We start from the raw sequence: 20,802 nt of genomic DNA on the forward strand, positions 1-20,802 counted from the left end.
TTTCCAACATGGAGTGGGACCTACCTGCTTGTGTAACTAGATCCTGATGCCTGTGCTAACACTGTGGGGCAGATGGGATTACTGGTTCTGGTTTCTGTGTTTCCATTGTGTACTGGCTGGCTTCTGAAACCAGCCCTTACTCCCCAGTTGTCTTACAAGAAAACTCTAGATGAACATGCATGACAGGTTTTGTAGGAAGTCCTAACAGCTGTTTGGCTTAGACAAGGTCAGGACTGTAGTCGTGTAACAGATTTTTTTAGTTCTGCAATGTAGATACCTTTATCAGTCTCCACCTTCCCTTTGATCTGAATAGATTCCTCTGTGGGTCAGTGAGAAAAACACTTTCAAAACAGGTTTTCCTTCAGAGAATTCCAGTTAAACAGGTTAGTTTCCCCTAGTAAAACTGCAGTTATTTAAATGACATTTTTATTTGAGAAAACAAATGTAAAAAAGATCTGAACATTTTTTAAATACTAATCTGTTCTTAGACTATGGATTGCGTATGTTTTACTTTCAACTAACTTTCTGGTTTGAAACTTCAATCATTTCATATGTGAAGGGGTACAAACTGAAATTAAAGTACTGTTAAATGTATCAAATGCTGATATTTTGTTTGTTGACACATCTTCAGATGACATGTGAAAATTTTAGGGGAATGTCTCGCTGTCTCAGGGCCAGAAAAAAACAAATTCTTAAGGTAGAAAACTGATCCATTGGTTCATCACTAAAAGAGAACCACTCAGATGTATTTCCTTCTGATCCAAAGAAATATACCTACTATTGTATTAACAAAAGGAAAGCCTTAAAGATCAGTTTATGTTTACAGCCACACTGTAAGCCTTGATGTCTCAGATCTGACAGTTTCTAATATAAAAAATAATAATTCTCACAGCTATATTTAATAGAGAGATTTTCACAAACAGTTGCAGACCTTTTCTTGGAATGTTGAGAAGGACTTTTCCTAGGAGAAAGAAATAATAATGAGTAGAAAAGTCTGCTGATATGAAAGCTGGGAGAAACTTCCCCAACCTTAATTTTTACTGCTGTTGCTGTATTCCACAGACCTGGCACATATTGGCACAGGTTTAGATAATCTACTAGGCCTTAGTCATAACCTGGAAGTCACCCAAATACCAGGCTTTCAAAAAAGGTGGAATGGGTGGAGCAGGAGGAAGAGATGTCTTTGAGAAATTACCTAGTTTGCATTTATTCTGGCATGGAGTTCTCCCTGACACTCTTAAATCTTTCCAAAAAGGTTTTAAAATATTTAATAGGATAAGTTTTTGTATATAGCATTACTACTACAATATGATAGACTTAAGAAAGAGAGGAGACAGAAAACAGTAACAATAGTTTGAGGTGCAGATTCAAATACTGAATACAATAAAAAAAGTTACTGCCTTTTCTTGTTGCTTCCCAAGTAATGTTCTCAGTTTTAAGTCACTTCAAATGTTACAGGAAAAAATAAAAGTCAGCATGTAGAAATGGAGCCAAACTTTGGATTGTTTTCCAACACAAATATTTTAGTGTAATTTGTTTCATTATATTCGCGAGGATTGGCTTAGGTTTATAAAAAATAAAGCTCTGGAAAGAGGACTAAGCCCTGTTCCTTTATTAAAACCACAGCCATAAAGAACAACTTTAGTGAAAGGCGTCTTGAATATTTAAGAAAAAAAAAAAAAAAAGAAAGAAAAAATGTATTTCCTGAGAAAAGACAGGGTTAGCACTCACAAGATCTTAAAAATATCTATTTTTTTTCTTGGAGAAAATAGTTAGTATTACTTACCAGTGTGTTAGAATTTTTCTTTTTAGACTTAAAAAAACCCTCAATCTTAATACTTTGGGGTAATATGACTTCAAATTTCCAGTTGTTTGGCATTTTTTATACATTTGAGGAAAAGAATTATTATGTAGACTATAACCAAAGATCCCTTGGCCTTTAGAAAATGTTTTGTATTAAAATTTGGACAGAGTCCTTCCCTATGTGACCTGCAGACTTAGTTTTTCACCTGAGGCTCTGCTGCAGTTAGTAGAAATGCCTTCTCTATTAGAGAACCCCCCAGGGCAATTTTGTGCAAATAAGATCCTAACTGAAAGCTTTCTGCTTGGAAGGTACTTTAGAACAAAAGAAGCCTGTTTTTGATGGTTACTGCATCTCACTTATGTATTCATTCTCATTCCCCATGCACACATTGTAGCTGCATCCATAGGAAAGCCAAATTTCCAGGTGAGACCAGGGGTCCCAAGAGCTGGTGCTGGGTAAGGAACTTGTCACTCTTGAGAGAGTGCCCATTTGTGCTCAGGGGTTTCTGCAGTTTTTTGTTGTTACCATAATCATATCAGTCATATCCTGCAATTGTCTATGTGAATCTGATAAGAGCCCGAGGCAGTATCACAGAGGCATGAACTGTCCTGTTTGTTCAATGGGGCATTTTAAGTTCAGTGCTGAACAGTAACACTGAATATGAATGTTCCTGACTACTGATGCAAGTAGGAAGAAAACATATAAAATGTGAACAGTGGCAAATTATTTTTTGAAAGACTTCTCATCCTTCCCTCTGTTTTCTCATAAACCACCAAAACAGTTCTATAAAAGTCATTACTGGAAGATACAATATAAAATAATTCTGCAGGTATTTTATTGCTCCCAGAGGCCAGTTGGTCTTGCATGTACTAATCCAGGTATCAGCTAATCAAGGTTTCTTTTTCACAGCATGACTATTCGTGGGGGTTTTTTCACAGCAGTTAATAGCATTCAAAGTGTGTGTCTAGGTTTTTCCATCTGGCCACATACAAACAAAAAATATTCCTGGGTATCAGATGGCTTTGTTCTGATAGCTCCTCTTGACTCTGAGACCTTGGAGTAACGCTGCTCCCCAGCTGTCATTTGGTTTTAATCGAAAGTGAAAAGCAGCCCTGCCCTTAGAGCCAGGCAGGTGACAGTAGGATCCTGTGTTGTAAGCATAACATCTCATTTAAATTTTTCAAATCAAAGTGCTTGAAACTTCTTCTTGATTTACCCCCAGCTTCCAGCTCACACTGTGAAGAGGACACAGATGAATGCATAGCCATTGTCATGCTGCTGTTTTTCTCATGAAAATATGTTTTAAGTGTGGTGAATCTGTGCTGTGCTGAGCAATAGAGAACTGTGAGTTCTAGGCTTGTATCTTCTGGTGGGTTTTAATAGTGCTTCTCACTTCAGTGCCTGACTGCTTGGAATCAAAGATCCCTGCTGCTGGTGTCAGGCTAAATCTTGAGTATTGGTGTATCACAACAGTACTCAGTTTAGTAGTCATACACATAGAGAATTGCCAAGGACAATGCTTAACATAGGGACTTAGCATAGGTATGGATTTCACAAATAGGCATTTCCAGTGTTTATGCAGCAAATCTATAGGTAATGAGTGTAGCCAAAATACAGATATTTTTCATTAGAAATAAGCTGTCAAACTACTGCTAGTTGTTTCCTGATTTTAATACTTGATTCTGTGTAACTCATGTAGATTCCATTCCATCTGTGGCATAGATGTGGCACAGACATAGTTTTAGGGTGCTAACCAAATACACAATGAGAAGTGCTATTTGTGTGACTCAGCATAAGTTAGGCTGAGCCAAACCAGGTATGTGAAAGCCCAGGTAATGATGGAAATCTGGAGATCTTCCTCCTGCTGGCACTTGTGCAGTGTCACAGTCTGTTTCACCAGCTGATGGGCAATAGCTTAGCAGAGCTGAAGTATCAGGACAGATGGCTGATTTTAAATGCCATAAACATGCAGCAGTAATGGAGCATAATTATTCTACTTGCAAACCTATGGATCTTCATATGTGATTGAAGAATGACTAACTGAAAGACTTAACCCAGAAGGAGAACTTGCATTTTGATCAGTCAGAGCTGATCAGCTGGCCAAAGCATTGGTTAGGTAACAGGAGGCTGCCAGCTACCTGCTCTTGGATGTGCTTTCTGCAAAATGGGCCACACTTGTGTGTAGACTAGCATCTGGTGTCTGCTGTTTCAGTGTGTCACCTGTCCTTGGATGGTGTCATGTTTGCAGAGAATAATAATCTTGTAATGCTACCAGGAAGTGTAGCTAGAGCTTAATGAGGAAGATTTATACAGAAGCAGAGGAAGTCTGAAGTAAAAATATGGTTCATGATGCAAGTTGGAATGAATTGTTGTTACTAAGAGAAATCCATCATTTTAAATTCACTTTTTCTTGCTTAAGACAATAAAGGAATTTTGTAAAAGCAATGAGGCTAAAGAACTGCAGAGCTACAGCATGCAAGTTAAGTATATCTATGACTCATTTGGTACCTTTGTATGTATTATGATATCCTTGAGAAGGTGATCATTCACCATTGCCCTGATGTGCTCCAGGAATTAAGCCCCTCCTCAGTATATTTTTTGTCTGTGAGTAGCACAGATATTACTTATAGGAGATTATGTAAGAAAATATAAATGCTTTCTGTTATTTTTTTAAATTATTTTAATAAATCTGTAAGTCATTTTTAATGAGGTCAACTCAAAATAAAAACTACACTAAACTGAGTATTTGGAGGATGAAAAGCTATGTAGACTTATACAAAATGTTTTGGAAAGCTCTGCATTTTGAAGAAATGTCATAAATTTGAATGGCTAGAGAGAAGCAAATAGAGTAATATTGTCAGTGACACAGCACAGAGTATTAATTTTGGTGTATATGCTGCTGTAAGCTTCAGGCCTTGGGAAGCTAGCATGATTTTAAAACAGACCTAACTACATCTTGTAAACTATTTATTCTGATATATCTCCTTCCAGATAATCATTCAAAGCCAATGGAAATTGACGGGGATGTTGAAATTCCTCCTAACAAAGCAACAGTCCTTCGGGGCCATGAATCAGAAGTGTTCATCTGTGCCTGGAACCCTGTCAGTGACCTGCTAGCATCTGGGTAAGACAGACAGTGACTCAAACCAGCTCCTGCAATTAGAGAAGATTTAGAGATGCAAGAACTTGCAGATGTATTTGGGATGTGAATGAGTATTCTCTGGGGTGTTTTATCAGCCTGCAGCAGTGTTGTTTTCAGCTGTACCATACCTGTATAGCTGCTAAATAGTTATAAGGTGACGACAAATATGAAGAATTTGTACATTTAAGATGTAAATTCTGTCGCCCTAAATACACACAAATTTTTAGAAATATTTTTTTTATCATTTTGGATAATTTCTCAGAATATTTGGAGTTCATGTAATCTAGTGCTCTTAGTTATTGGTTCACACTGGGATCTCAGAAAGTCATTGGCATCCACCGGGTTTTTTCAGAAGTATGGAGATGGGGGTGCTAAGTTTGGACCTAAGTTTGTTCAGTGAGCTGAACAGTAAGCAATGGTTTAAGGGAATGTTGTGCTTTAGTGTCATTGGAAGGGAGTCCAGTTTATCCTCTGCAGGACTGCTTGGCAATGACCACCAGAGCATCCTAAGTGGGATGATCTGGAGACTGACTTACAAAAGCACTTCTGATCCAAACAAAATCATAATTGTAAACATACCCAGGAGCTGTGTGCAGGCACTGGGGGAACCTGTGTTCATGCTTGAAGTTAAACCTTAACATGAAGACTAGATTTAAGAAATCTAACTGGGAACATGGAGTAAAGCTGATCATAGTTTTAGGAGATAAATCAGAGTTACTTAGCAGCATTAGGATACTTTCCTCACAAGGGAGAGGAGAGTCCTTATTTTATTTCTAGCTTTGTTACAAGATTATCAGAATAGTCTTCTTACTTACTTCACTTAGTACATGAAAACAAGGAATTACAGTATAAATAGAAAAGAAAAATAAAATAAATTCCATGTTGGCTGAATAGCAAAGATCAAGAGAGTGAAGATAGGAATTTCAAAAAATTTCAGACAAGAAACTGGGATTTTGGGAACCAGAATCCTGCTGAGTATGCTTTTTTTTTGGAATATCTAGGTCTGATAGTACTTTTATCATCTGTAGTACTAATATCTTCATTTATCAATTTTAAGCATGTCAGTGCTTGCCACAGTGGACTGCTTCCCTAGGATCCATGGTGCACAGTCCTAGTGTGCATAATTTAAATGGTGGAGCATTTCATAAACCAGAGTATGTGCTGCAGTGTGTGTTTAACTTTGTCTCAGGGTGCTAAGCATTGGTGGATGGATCCCTGGATTGTGATATCTTACAGGTAAACCTGGAGGATGATGATCAGAACTATTAGTCAGATACCTGAGCCAGAGGAATACCCTCTCACTATCCATTCCATTAAGCTTTACCCTTCAGTGTAATAGGTCTTTGATAATGAGCTTTCCTAGTGACCATGGAGGCACATAAATACACATGTGGTTACAAAGTACAGTCATGTGCTTTAGTCAGACTAATCGCAGTGCAATGACAATGCAAATAATTTAGATCCATGTGCATCTTGGTCAGATTTTAGCCTGCTTGTAGGGATGCAGCTGGAATTGGGGTAACGCAGCAGCCAGTGCCTGGTGAAGCTTAGTGACTGCAATGGCAGAGAATGCACAGAAGAAAGTGAAACTGAAGGAAGAGAGCTGAGTGAGTGATTATGCCACTGCACAAAGAAGCCTTTGTCTGGTATAGTAACAGTGCAAGCTTTTATCTACAGGTAAACTCCATGTTACAGCACCAGTTAAACAAGGGAGAGAAATTCCCTGAGATCCACAGTATTCTGCAGCTCTGTTTGCCCTTTACAAAGTAATGATTAAAAAAAGAACACCGCAGTTAGTCTGATGTGTGAGTGTCAGATTGTTAGATTCTGTAACAGCCATATTGTGCTGCCCAGTCAATACTTGTTTCCTGTTTACTTGTTTACTTGTACAATCTGCTTGATTGTACCCATCTTAAAAAATACACTTCAAAACCTAGCTAATAAATACAGGAAATAATAACATATTTGTTTTGTTTATAAAGTGACTAATTCAATCTCAGTTAATGACAAAGTATTTTCCTGAAGCCTTGTTACACAGGCAATAGATTTTTCTAACTAGCAGCAGCAGTTTAGACAGCAACCTGATGTAATCCTCAACTAAAAGAATAATGCAGGTTCAGAACCTAATCTGAAGCAAGCTGTTTAGAAGAAATGTAGAATGAATTACCCAAAACTAGAGCACTGATTTCCAGACTTAGTGACTATCCCACTGAGAGAAAGGGATTTTGATATTTAATGTCATATCTACTCAGTTGCTGTTTTCCTAGAGTGTGAAGACTAGCACAGTAATATATACTCTCCAGGGTTTGCAAACAGCTATTTCAAAATAAAACAGAGACAGGAATTTCTCTGATCAAATAGCTAGAAAAATATATTCTGCAGCTGCTCTTCCCCCTCCACCACACACATAACCCTTAAAGCTGAGGATGGGGGGAGACTAGAAATACCAGTAAAGGCTATCAAAGGCATGACTGTCACCAGATGCCTATGAAAAGAATGCTTAGATGTTATGAACAGAAGCATTATAATAATAGAGTGAAGTGTGTGCACACAGCCATGGGAGATGATTAACTGCACTTTATGAAGGAAGTCAACATTCCAAAGCAAAAAATTGCATAGAGTGTTTTGGACAGGTGAAAAAATACCAAAAAATAGGTGCTTGGTTAAATTTCAAGATTTAGCCATTCCCAGCCATAAACCCAAAGACTGATACCTTCCACTAGTTATCTTTCAATATCTAAGTTTTAATTTCATGACACATTTAAATTGTTCAGGTGGTTATGTTCCCTGTGTAGTGCAGAAATCCATTAGAGCTGCATCCACATTAGTAAGCTAACTAATGGGAATATTCCTGGGCACTGAGGCCAGCTGGCACAGAATGGCTGCTGTCTGTGCTAGCAAACTGCCCTGGCTGCCAAACAAACTGCACACTGGGAATCATCTCTGGACATTGTAACCACCAAGCCATGCCCAGGAGTTATTCAGGGAGAACATCAGAGACCTAAGCAAGAGTGCTAATTAAAACAAGCCAAAATCTGGCCAGGGAATAACCTGTCAGTTTGCTTGCACAGGTCACCATGGTCCAGTGAGACAGAGTGTTCTGAACATGCTTGAATTTCCCAGAGTGGAAGTGGATGGACTGTGAATGTCAAGGCTGCTAGAGCCTTGAACTCCAAAACCTTTTTCAGTTCAACTTAGGATGTTTTTGTCCTTGTGTTCCACTGCTGCTTCCAAGAGTGTGTTCTGTTCTGTGACATCCAGCCATGCCCTTCAAGTAATTCACACAGCCATGAAGCAGAGGGACCTGGCCTCAGTCCCAAAACAAACAGTAGGTTTCTTTGCTTACCAGCTAATCTGTGGCAGCCTCTCTCACACAGAGAGGCTGTGACTTGTCTCTTCCAAACCACTCTTTGCATCTTTTGCTCTCCCTAGTCAGCAGAGTAATTATCCACAAAAGCTGCTGTCCGAGATCTTTCAGTTCTGGCTGTGTCTCTCAGAAGCAAGAGAAGATGTTTCCAGGTTATCTGCTGTCATCATTTCTGGGTTTTATATACACAGTACTTCAGGTTACTGCACTCCTCATATCAGTGGCTTAGGATCCACTGTAAATTACCTTTCAGAATAATCCTTTTGACTTACCAGGTTGAGGGTGTTAATTTCAGACACCACCCCTCAATGTCAGTGCCAGATATTAATTCTGCTAACTCTGAGTGCTTATTTGTTAGCAGGGGACTATTTGGACTGGTTTCCTCAGTGCATCAAATGCATGAATGCAAAGTGGTCAGCTATTAGGGGAGGTTGATTTGAATAACCTGTAGCAGGGAATAATGTTGTAGAATCAGTGGGGCAGAGACCTTAATCAGGACACCTGTGAGGCACTTCCTTCTACTGTCTAGAAAGAGTGAGCACTTAATAAGAGACCTGCTTTATTAAGGAAATACTAGATGTCAAAATAAAAATGAGGAATTTCCTTCCCATAATTCTTTCAATAATATCTCTTAAAATAAAATAACAAAAACTCTAACCTGTTGAAGCCAGAAGTAGTAAATACACATTAGCAATATTGCATCTCATAATAACAGTGATTTAAAGTCTTGTAGCTGAAGATTAGAAATACCAAGGTTCAGCAGCCATCTTGCAAAATTATTTACCCAGCTGCAGCACTTAAAACCTCTGTGCTCCCAGCTACAGAATGGTGATTTTATATGTCACAAATTAAATTCCACAAACATTTGTCCACCTTGATTCATGAACACACTCTGGGGCAGGAGAGCATGAAATAAAATCCTTTCAAAACTAGCCTTCCTAAAATTTGGTAATACTCTTCCACAGGGCAGAGGAGTATACCTATTACTCATGTGTTCGTGACTTGCATGTTGGAATGAGCTGCTTTATCATGTAGATAGAAATGCTTCTGTGGGCAAAGGAGATTAAATATCTTTCTGAATTGTGCTTGAACTGTGCTCCTCTAATAAGGCAGAGTTCGCTGAATCATTCAACAGAAACCAGAATACTTTCCAGAGCATTCTCTGGACTCTTTGTTTTTTTCCCCAGCAACAAAAGGGAAGACACACAAATACCCTTGCTGCACACTAGTAGGCTTATAAAGCCTCTCTGCAGGGACACATAATAGCTTATGTAGCTTTGGGAGAAGAAAAGGGAAAAACAAAATTAAAATACTGGAAAATAAGATTGCCCAGGCCTTGCCAGAAAACTGACTAAATAAAACTGTTGAAAAACAAAACATAACCCTTTTAGAACTAGCAAATAGCATATTGTATTTAATGGCCAAGTGACTGAGTACTTTATTCACAGGGTCCAATAACAAACTGAGTTATTACAATGAAGGCAGGATGGTCCTGCAATCTTATATAGAAGAGAAGCCAGCTCTGAAGGAATGTCCTACTTAGCATGTTAACCAATGGAGCAGTCCTTTAAGGATGTATGTTCCCATCATTGTTAATTACCACAGTTAAAAATGTTCCTTTACTTCTGAGCCTCATTATTAACTTGGTTAATTTTCTAGCGAACATATGCAAAAATGTCAGTTTTCCAGACCTCTGAAGAAGCAAGGGTGCATATTACAGTCACAGCTGTGTGGTGGCAAAAATTACCCTGATCTGAATTATTTCTTAATCACTAATGTGAAAGATATGTCTCAAAAATTAAAGAGTGGCTTTACAGGAGTATCTGGGTTCAAAACCCTGGCCAGCCATCACATCTCAGCTTGGCACAAAAGGTTCACAGGAGATGGGGCACATTCCCCAGGCATGCCATAACCCAGAGGAGCTCAGAGCTCCTGCTCCAGGCAGAGAGGTGTTTGCTTTTACAGTTGAAATGTTTGTATAAAATTAGGCTAAATTATTAGTAAAATAATACCCAGAGATCAATGGAGTTCGATAATTGCTTGGTCAATATTTGCATTTGAAGACATGTCAAGTGTTGAAAGTTTGCCTGGTATTCTTAGTATCAATAATTAAAAAGCTTTACTAGTAGACCAAAAGAAAATATAGTATTCTCTTGTGATGGATTTCTTTTTCAGTAAAACATTGCTTATCAAAGCAAAAAGGGGTCACAGGTGGATCCATTTCTTTAAAAACTGATCTTTGAAGAAAGACTTTTTCTCCTTGATAGTGCATAGGAAAGTTTTTTGTCATTACTTTAAAAAAAAAAAAGGAAAAGCTAACACATCAGATGTATCAACAATGAAATTTCATCTACACTGTATGAATTCTTGCAAGTATTGTTGCTAACTGCTCCAAGTTTCTACTTACTGCAGGTAAATGAAAATTGCTTTCTGGACAAAACAAGCAATCCAGGAAACTTGGTTTTGGTTGTTGTTGTTGTTTCAAAAACTTAAGGAAAGGGAGTGTGAAAAAAAATTCCAGTAAACTTTTAAAGTGGAATATCTTCCACTCCATGGCAAATTTATCTCAGAACATCAGAGACATTTTTCAGTAGAATAAAGATTTATGCAAATTCAAAATAAATATATCATTTACAAGTAGATAATGCTAAATTCTTCTGCCTCAAAACCTTTTCTAAGCAAAATCAGGGTTTTAGCCTACATTAAAAACATCTCTGTAGAAAATAGTCGGTCTAAAATATAGATCAAAATCCTGATGCTGCCTCTGTCTTGTTCTATCATGGCAGTACTTATTTTGCCACTTTTTCAGACAGTATGATGTAAGCACCAAGCTACAGACAGTTGCTGTAAGTTGCCCCAGACTAACTCAGTTATGGTGATGCCAGCTTTAGGTATGTAGTGCAAAATGTAGACAGGAGTTTCCATGTTTTAAATAGAACTTATCTGAATAAACAAAATTATTATGACAGGTATAATTTAAATATGTGTTAGCATTTTAGAAAAGTACACAGAGTACAGAAAGAGTTGGAAAGAAAAAATTACTTCTTAAAGGCTTGTAATGCCCTGATCTGTTCAGCAGGTTTAGGGAAAGGTGGATGGATCTACTCTGGGCAGTGCACAGGAGAAACATCAAAATTCTCGGGAGGTTCAAAACAACTTCTACTTGCAAAATCTGGAACATTTCAATAGAATAGGGCCCTCCTCTAGGTGAGCTTCTGCTAATTCCAGCACCAAAGCCTTACACCAGTGTTTTGCACAGAGCCAGGAGGTTCCCAGCAGCCCCGTGCAGTCAGACGCTCCTGTTACAGTACAGGCCAGCGGCTCTTGTTCCTCCCATCTCCTGCAAGGCTGTAATGCTGTCTCAATGAAAACAGAAATACAGGCTTCTACACTGTTTGCTGGGTCAACATGAGGAGTTTCCAACTTATTTGCATAATTGCTTTATAGATCCGGAGACTCAACGGCCAGGATATGGAATCTCAACGAAAACAGCAACAGCGGCTCCACTCAGCTGGTTTTGAGGCACTGCATAAGAGAAGGAGGACATGATGTCCCCAGCAATAAGGATGTGACTTCATTGGACTGGAATGTAAGCTAACTTCTAAGACTGTGCATGGTTTTTAACTGTCTAAATTTAATTCCAAGGCAATTACAGTTGCTGCTCCATATCTTTCATATCTGAGGTGACCAGAAGCTCTGTCCCAACCTACTGACCTCTTGTTTCAAATACTCATAATAAGCTGAACTTTATCCTACATGCTGTAATTTTCCAGGACTGTTGCCATCTTTGAGCTTAATAATGATATATTTATATCTCTATTTTAGGAGCATGGATAAAAATAATCTTAGCTAGCGTTAAGAACAAAGATTAACCAAACAATCTATGTAATACTGAAGCCTCATTAATAATGTATTTACATCTCATAGTTACTTTATTTTGGCATGTAAGGAGATAAAAGTACCAGTGAAGCTTTTTCTGAGGTTGGACTCCAGATCCTCTCATTTGAATTATGCTGTGCACAGCAAAATCTGTTCACATTATTTTCTTTGTCTTGATAGGAGCATGTGTAGTTTTTCTGTCCTTACCTTCTGGATGAAACTGTCTTGGCTGATCTCTTTTTTACTTTCATCCTGCAAAACCTCCTATCTTAGATAATGTGCTCATGCACAAAGAATACTGAAGTGAACAGAGAGGACAGGTATTGTAGAGAATCCCCAGTCTCTGGGCAGTGCCTTTGGACAGCTCTAATTGTTGCCAAAAAAACTTACAAGACCCTGCAGAAACCTTAATTACTTCAAGCTAATTTTCATTCTGCCTATTTTGCTGATACTAGTACAGACAGACAGAGTGATCACATTAGTCTTGTTTTCATAGAAAACAGATTAATTAAGTAGCAGAAAGGATTTTCAGCAGTTATGTAGAGTCTCAGTTGCTGGCCAGAGATCAAGTTTCGATTAATCTTTACTGCAGTATTGTCCTTCAGGTGAGCTAGGTGCTTCACAAAGTAAAAGATAAGGCCACTGCACAAGTCACCTTTCCCCTGTGTATTTTATATTTGCGCAGTGGAAGAAGTTGGTGAATAGTACAGAAAGTAGAGACAGGTCAAGGAAGCAAATAAAACTCAAGCTTATGTTCATTACTTGTTTCCTGTGGATATTAGAGTGAAGAAACATGGTTGTGAAAAAATATGCATCTAGGAGTAAGAAAAGAGAAATTGTAAGAGGAAAACATGCAATGACTGCAGAACAGTTAGGAGAAGATTTGTCCAAAACCCTCCAGTGTTTCCTGTAGTAGTTCCTTACCTTCCAGACTTCATTGGTACTTCACTTGCATTGTACTAGTACTTGAGGTAGGGAAATGTTTCTAATTCAAATACTTCAAGTGCTTCCAACTTACTTTGACTTTCCCAAAGAATGTGAATTACCAGCCACAAATTAGGATAAACTGTATATCTAAGTTCCTGAGCTTTTCTTTTTCTCTTTTGGCCGTTTATCACCTTTCTTCTCATCACTGGCCCAGAGAAATGTACATCACAGTGAGCTTCACTTAGCTTATGATATTTTCCCCCCTACGTTATTATATATTTGAGTTAAATTTACAAGTACTCTGAGTCAGTGTTTTTGGAGGATTGGAGTGGGCATATGCTTTAAAGGATTATTTCATGCTTTTTTCTAATTTTCTATTCATCAAGCTAGAAATGCCATCTGCCTTTATTGTTTATTTAGAACCACAATATTAATCATATTTCCCTGTGAAATCTTCACACTGGTGGTATTGAATTAGTTCTTCTCTGGTTTATGTGACAGACTGACATAAAGGTTATAAGAAAGGTTATTTCGGGAGGTCATATTCAGATCATGCCCTTTGATACCATGGGTAGGATTCATCTCCTGTAGGTTTAACCATCTAAACTAGTCCTCTAGACTCACTTTAAGTCAGCAGAAACAGAGACACATGCCTTCATATTGAACTGGGCATAATCTAAAGAAAACGAGCTTGTGAGTTACACTTCAGAGTTGTAGTGACATGATGGTGTTAGTAATGGAGGGAGACTAGATGGTACTCCTGAACTAACTCCTAACTTCTGCATGTCTGGACATAAATGGGATGAATCTCACTCTTAATCCAGGTTCTGAAATGGTGAAAAACTAAATACTTCAACAGTGTCACCAGAGGGCAAAGTTCTGGCCCAATCACACCAGCTTCACTGGCTGCACAGGATTCCTTCTGTGAAGGGTTCCTTCCAGAATACATGTGACCTGATCAGATTCATGGGCTTTTGTCCTCCTAATTGGGACCAATTAATCCATTTTTTCATCAGGGTACTGTGCCCGTGAGCACATGTGGGAGTCTGTGTTCAGACAAGTGGAAAGCAATTCCTTGGTGGTAGATAACATTTGAGGTGTTCACCTGAGTGTATGTGGCTTAGGGCCTTCTTTCAAGTAGAGGTGCCTGAGTTTCAGTGAGCTGGGATTTACTCTGGGGTTAGGTCATCTGTTGATGTTTTGTAGGTCCTTTATGTCTAAGAAGTAGTATCTGTTTGTTAAGTGGAAGAAGCCCATAGAACTTGGTCTATCTTGTTTTCTTTTTCTAATCTTTTTCATTAAATGGCTTGTATCTGATGGTATAGCCTACTATTTCACTGTATGTTAGAGGATTTTATTTCCTCTGTGCTGTCTGAAGTAATAACCTTTAGTTGAAATCATAGCATAATCAGTCTCAATGAGTGGACTCAGAATCATAAATCACAATTAGCAAACCTTTAAAAAGAAAGAAAAAGGTTGGTTGAAACAGATTTTTATCTCATAGCTACCTTTGCCATTTTTATATATTCCAACAGAGTGATGGAACACTATTGGCTACAGGCTCATATGATGGTTTTGCAAGAATATGGACAGAAGATGGTAAGTCAAACATTTCTTGTTCTTAAGCATCAAACAGCAGTGACCAATTTGACCAATTTGTAAAGAAATTGTAATAATAACCTGTTCTTTATTCCAGGTAACCTTGCAAGCACCTTAGGTCAACATAAAGGTCCAATATTTGCCCTGAAATGGAACAAAAAGGGGAATTATATTTTAAGTGCTGGTGTTGATAAAGTGAGTTTTAAAAATACATTATTCTAACATATAAGTATGCTGATGAGTGAGCTTGTGCTGCTAAATTCCTTAAGATTAGTTTCTTCTTCTCCAGGCACCCTGGAGAGTTTACATTTCTTTAATATATTTTAGTGCATGTTGATTACATTTTTGAGGCTGCATGAATGTATACTATTTTCATGGAAAATACTTAATTAAAAAAAAAAATGTGTAGAATTGATTCTTAAGTATGTCTCTGTAAAGGAAGGAGCAGCTTCCAGTACTTATATTTGTAGTTTTATCAGCTATTTACGGAAAGAAAATGATCTTAAAGATACCACACCTTTTAGCTCATCTAACTGTTGAAACACTTATTTGAATAAAATATATATGGCTTCCTCTGGAAATATGCAAAAAAATATGGTTCTGAACTGAAAATCAAGCAAAACACAGTAGTTACAGCTAAGTGCACATTAGAGATTAAAATGAACAGCTGACTGATGAGCCATTAAAACTGAAACTGGAAAGTACACAGCATTCATCTTGCCTAACTTTCAGTGTCTAAAAATTAGATGCATATGACATCCTTGGCTTCCTTTACAAAACTCAGAGAGAAAAATGGCACTTCCAAGGGATAGGCTGCATGGCCTGTGTTCCAGTGAGATGCACTGACAGTGCTTCTCTCCAGCAGCTGGCAGAGGGGAGTCCAGCTGAGATTTGTACTTTGTAAGCTCAGTGAATCCCTATATTTTTATAACCTTGTGAAAATGGAAGCTTTAATACTGGCTTATATTCAGCTACACTGATCTCCCAACTGTAATTCCATTACTCTGGCAAACTTACATTCTCAATAAAAGCATTTCTTTAGGTGATCCATTATCAGCAAGATGATGCATCCTTAATTTATTTTCTGGAAGTATATGCTCCCAATAAATTGATAATTCTCTCAGAAGGTGGTATTGAGCTCTACAGGGGACACACTCAGGTGTGCTGTGGGTATGGATTGAACCTGTACTAAGCCAATTATACCTGAGCCTGTCCCACCTCAGGGGCAAGAAGTGCTGTGTACTCTGCTGATAGAAAAAACATTTCACTTATTGGCCTGTTACAAATGGGGTTCAGCATCATTTTGAAGTAGAATTCAACTTGCATTTTTTGAAAAGGGAAAAGGATCATAACTGAAGCTTTTTTTTCAATAAGCTTATTAAAAATGTATAGTCTTGTCTTCTAGCATTATTCAGAGAGAGTATGCCCATTTTTCATAGTTATATTGCTTCTTTTGTAGGCATGATACTTCTTTATCTACACTTAGATTATTATTCTGTAATACCTAGAAGTGATTTTTGGTTTTCCCACTGTTTAGCATGCAAGGCTCTCTGTAGTCAATAATTTTATCAGTTCATCATTTAGAATTGCTACTTAGTGAGGGTGCTATTTGGATTTTTTTCTCTGAACTGAAAAGCCACTAATCTTTTTTTTTCCACTCTTTCTTTGGATGCAGACAACAATAATTTGGGATGCTCACACAGGAGAAGCTAAACAGCAATTTCCTTTCCATTCAGGTACTTTTCGCATAACTCTTATTAGGAAAATGAAATGCAGTTTTTAATTCTGTCAATGTACTTTATCCATATCTGCCACAGAAAAGTTTCAATCAAGTTTTTTGTGCTTTAACTATCCTGAGTATCATGGCTTGTGGGTTTATTCTCATTTCCCAAAGACACAGTTCTGTGATAATCAGCTTTGAAAGCTGATTTTAGGAGAGGGTTTGTACACCAGCCATGTCTACCTAACTGAGCAGTCCTGTTGTTGTCTATGTGCTTGAATAGTACCAGGTGGTGATTCATGAAGAGAATTTTCAGTGAAGGTGTCTGGGATCTTTTCAATTCTCCTGCACCTTGCATTCACCACTGCACTCACAAAGGTCCTCAGAATTTATTAGCTCTTAATTTTAACTTGAATTTCTTCAATATTTGCTTTCTCTGATTATTGGAAATCAGTTGCCAGGCTTGAGTTTCAAAACCTTGCTGCATCAGAATGCTATTAGGATGGTTACTTGTGGAACTGTTTAAAGAAGATAGGAGATGTCACAGATACTAAATAATCTTGAATAACAGACAGTCATTGACAAAATCTGAAATTCACCTGAGACCAGACTTGTAAGATGATGGCTGAATTCATGATCCAAAGTGGCTACATTTTCATAGTGAAGAATTTTAAGGGGTATAGTAAAACTGAGTTTAAAACCATGAGAACATTCTGGATTCTGATGCTAGAGGTGTTCATCTTCCTAGCTCACTGTAACTAATCCATTTTTAAATACAACAGGCTTTCACAATGGTGTTTTGAAACATATTTCAATACTAATTTTAAAACATTATTTTGCACATGCTTTTCAACTCAGACTGTTCTTATTCTCACATTTACACTGATGTGAATAATATGTAGTAGCAATCCAAATGTTTTTTCAGCAGTAGACAAAAAGTATGACCATGGGCACAGCAAATCCATACTCTGCATTTTTGTCACTTGTCTCTCATCTATTAATGCAGCTGTTGGTTTAGAGGAGTTGGTGTGTGCTGACAGATTTTCTCACTGTGGCATTTATTCATCTACCATAACTGTTCCATAACAGGAAACTGTGCACATAGAATGATTTAGTTAATGAGACTCTTAATCCTCTGATCCCTAACTAGTAATCTAAGTAGTTGTGGATTCAGAACTTGGTTGCCCCTTCAGAATCATGTTCACTGACACATAAGCTGTCTTAGCAGTGATGTGCATCAAGGACAAATCACCCCATCCCCTTCTTAGCAAGCTGAAAACTCAGCTGTATCTACCAATGCAATATGTCCATGTGCATGAAAAGATTTTTTAAAAAATTCTTACCGCACACGCTGTTTATCTTTGGAACATGAGACACAACTGAAGTGCAGATATGGAGAAGCTAATATTTTTAATTTTTTTTTCACTCTTTCACATATGTTTTCATAAGGAAGTAAAGCAGTTATTAAGGAAATGCTGTTCAGGAAATTTTTGATTGGAGAAAGCATGTATCCTTCAAAACCTTCTTAAAATCAGCCAGACTCTCTACTCACTTTGTTCTCACAAATCTAAAGCCCCAAAGACCTCACCTTGTCCTCTTTGCATCACCAGGACAAACTAACAGCAAATTCCTTTCCATATCTGGATGCTGAAAACCTTGACTACACTAGGATTAAAGGTGGCATTTTAACAATTAAAAGTCTAGTCTAGGCAGGATACACCTCCTTTAACACTTACTTCTTTGAAGTCTGGAGGTAGTTGGCCTGGAAAAAACATGAGGTTTTTTTACTGTCTGCTTCTTTGTAACAACTGGTTTAATTTAAACCACATGGACAAAACTGTCATCCTAAAATATGTAAGGAAAAGTTCCTTTGTCTGGGTGTTGAAGGCCTCCATCTTACTGGTGTTCCCATGTAATTTTTGCGGGTTTTGTTCAAAATATGTAACTATGAAGATAAGTAGCTTCTAGGGTTTCATTATTTTTTGCAAAACTATGAATCATCATAGGCCATTTGATCAAAATATATATTCACAAAACTTATTTCTTTAAAAAGGAGCTAAGTCATCCAGTTTTGACATTTACTGATAGATACAGACTGATATCTAGGCTTGCAGGAGCAAGTTGTTAAATTGACACCAAAAGAGGTATTTGTGTGGCCAGTTTTAACCATCTGTGTGTAGTGACAGGACAAGGGGTGAATGGATTCAAACTGAAAGACAGAAGGTTTAGATTAGATATCAGGAAGAGATTCTGTACTGTGAGGGTGGTGAGGCACAGGATCAGGCTGCCCAGAGAAGCCCAGGCTGGCTGGAGCTCTGAGTGATCTGGTCTGGTAAAAGGTGTCCCTGTCCACATCAAGGGGCTGGAACTAGGTGTTCTTTAGGGTCCCTTCCAATCTAACCCATTCTATGATTCTGTGATCTAAGTGCTCTAAATCACACTTAAATGTTCTTTAAAAGCCTGAATTGCAGATAATTATTGTAACACTTCCATTTCTGGTTTTTATTTTAGCTGCATTTTTTAAGGATTTGTGCTGCTTTTATTATGACATATTATGATATTCTAATTGTTTCTGTGCAATTGGCTGGTATCCCGTGGTTTTGGAAATACTTTGGCAATTTGATTATTTGCATCAGGAACCATGTTTGTTTGATTTTTTTCAAACTTTTTTATGTAGTTACATATCCAGTAAACATATAAACATATGACTGAGTACACCAATAAATGAATCAGTATTAATTATCAGCACTCTATGATTCAGTTATGCTGAATTATGATTCAGTTATTTCAGTAAATCCATAGTTTTAGGTGCCAATAGCTCTCTGAAAATTAGTTTTTGACTCATACATATCATACTAGATATTAGCCCTGAAGACATATTGCTATTAATGATGATTTTTTTTTTTTTGCTTTGAAATAGTAATACAAAGCTTGTAGCATAAAAAGAAAGGCAAACAGGCAGTTAAAGAAAGATCTTTGATTGTTTCCTGATCCTCATTCATGTTCATTGGAAAACTGAAAAGTAGTCTGCTTTCCTCACTCAAATTTCCTTTATATTTCTGCAAGGTAATAATTCCTTTCCTGTCATAGAGAATTATTGAGCTTTTTCATTGATACTGAAAAAAGCCCTTTCTATGAAACAATGTCAGCCCTTCATTCTCATTTAGGGAGCTACCTGATGATTCAGATGGTGATATGGATCTATTTTGTTTTGTAGATCATAAAAATTATAATAGGAAAAACATATTTAAATGTAACAGGCTTGTCAGAACAGATATCTTTTCACCTCTGTATTACCAAAGTATCTCTCTAAACACGTTTAAGTAAGGAATTTCTTGGTTTCATTTTAATGTCAAATTTGCATTTTATCTTTGCCAGGAAGAGATCCAACTTTGTTTCCTATATGCTGGTCTCATTCTAGCACACTTGCTTCTCACAAGAGTGTGCTGAGAATGAAGATTTCTCTATTTTAGCAAGTCTTATGTCATCCTCTGGAGGGCAGCTGAACTCTATCCTGAGGGGAAAAGCCTGAGCAGCAATTATAGAAACATAAGCAAGCTGTTTGTCAGGAGCTTCCTCCTGCTCCTGCTTGCACTCTGCACTGACATGCTGGAAGAGTTGTTTGGGGATTTGTTCCCATTCTTTTTGCACAGTGTGTGTATGTGTGTGTGTGTGTGATGCACACATGCACATGCTCAGGTACTCTCTCTGCACAGTTTTGTTAGGTCAGTGCTAGTTAATGCCAAACCCTGTACAGAAACTCTTCCTCTCATTTCAGATGAGGCTGATCAATGTACCTGCCTAAAACCAGTCCCCAAGCAAATTAAACTGAATTTTAGTATTGTTAATCCATGTGCCTGCACAGAATGGTAGGTTTGTATCAAAGGGTGCATAAAGCTCTAGTGCAAAGGGACACAGCCACCTGCTCCTCCACCTTCCCATGTGTTGTGTCTGGCATTCACAGGAACATGCTTGTCTAACCCAGATGGAATTCTCCACACCTTTTCTGAGTTAGTTTTCTTTCCGTTTCTTCACTGAACTGGGTTACAGAGGGATGAAGGCAAGACATAACCCATGTTATGCATAGCTGGGAGCAGAGAGGGTGGAGGTAGTGTTTTGCCCCCTCTCATGTAACTTGACCCAGAAGATTCTCATGACCAGATGCTGTGCAAAGTATCCAGGTTATCCACTGGAACAGAAAAAATAATCTTTGCCCTTGAGACAATCCCTATCAGCCCTGTAACTGGCAGCAGGTGACAGACCAAGAACTAGCCTGTAGTCTGTTTCATTCAGATAGGTGATGGGAGGAAAATTATTTGGGATAGCTGTTTCTTTATCATGATCCCTGATATTCCTTCTGTTGT

The 20,802-nt window shown here is 37.8% G+C and overlaps 1 protein-coding gene across 1 annotated transcript in view; it reads left to right on the forward strand.

Annotated features, from left to right (window-relative positions):
* Nucleotides 1-20,802, forward strand: part of TBL1X (transducin beta like 1 X-linked) — a 195,841-nt gene that overhangs the window by 163,714 nt on the left and 11,325 nt on the right. The window contains exons 7-11 of the mRNA XM_066545344.1: nucleotides 4,796-4,928; nucleotides 11,761-11,902; nucleotides 14,655-14,718; nucleotides 14,816-14,913; nucleotides 16,394-16,454. Of these exons, the coding sequence (XP_066401441.1) occupies nucleotides 4,796-4,928; nucleotides 11,761-11,902; nucleotides 14,655-14,718; nucleotides 14,816-14,913; nucleotides 16,394-16,454 (498 nt within the window). The remainder of the gene's footprint in view (nucleotides 1-4,795; nucleotides 4,929-11,760; nucleotides 11,903-14,654; nucleotides 14,719-14,815; nucleotides 14,914-16,393; nucleotides 16,455-20,802) is intronic.

This window comes from Molothrus aeneus, chromosome 2 (genome assembly GCF_037042795.1).
Source record: "Molothrus aeneus isolate 106 chromosome 2, BPBGC_Maene_1.0, whole genome shotgun sequence".
Taxonomy (NCBI): Eukaryota; Metazoa; Chordata; class Aves; order Passeriformes; family Icteridae; genus Molothrus; species Molothrus aeneus.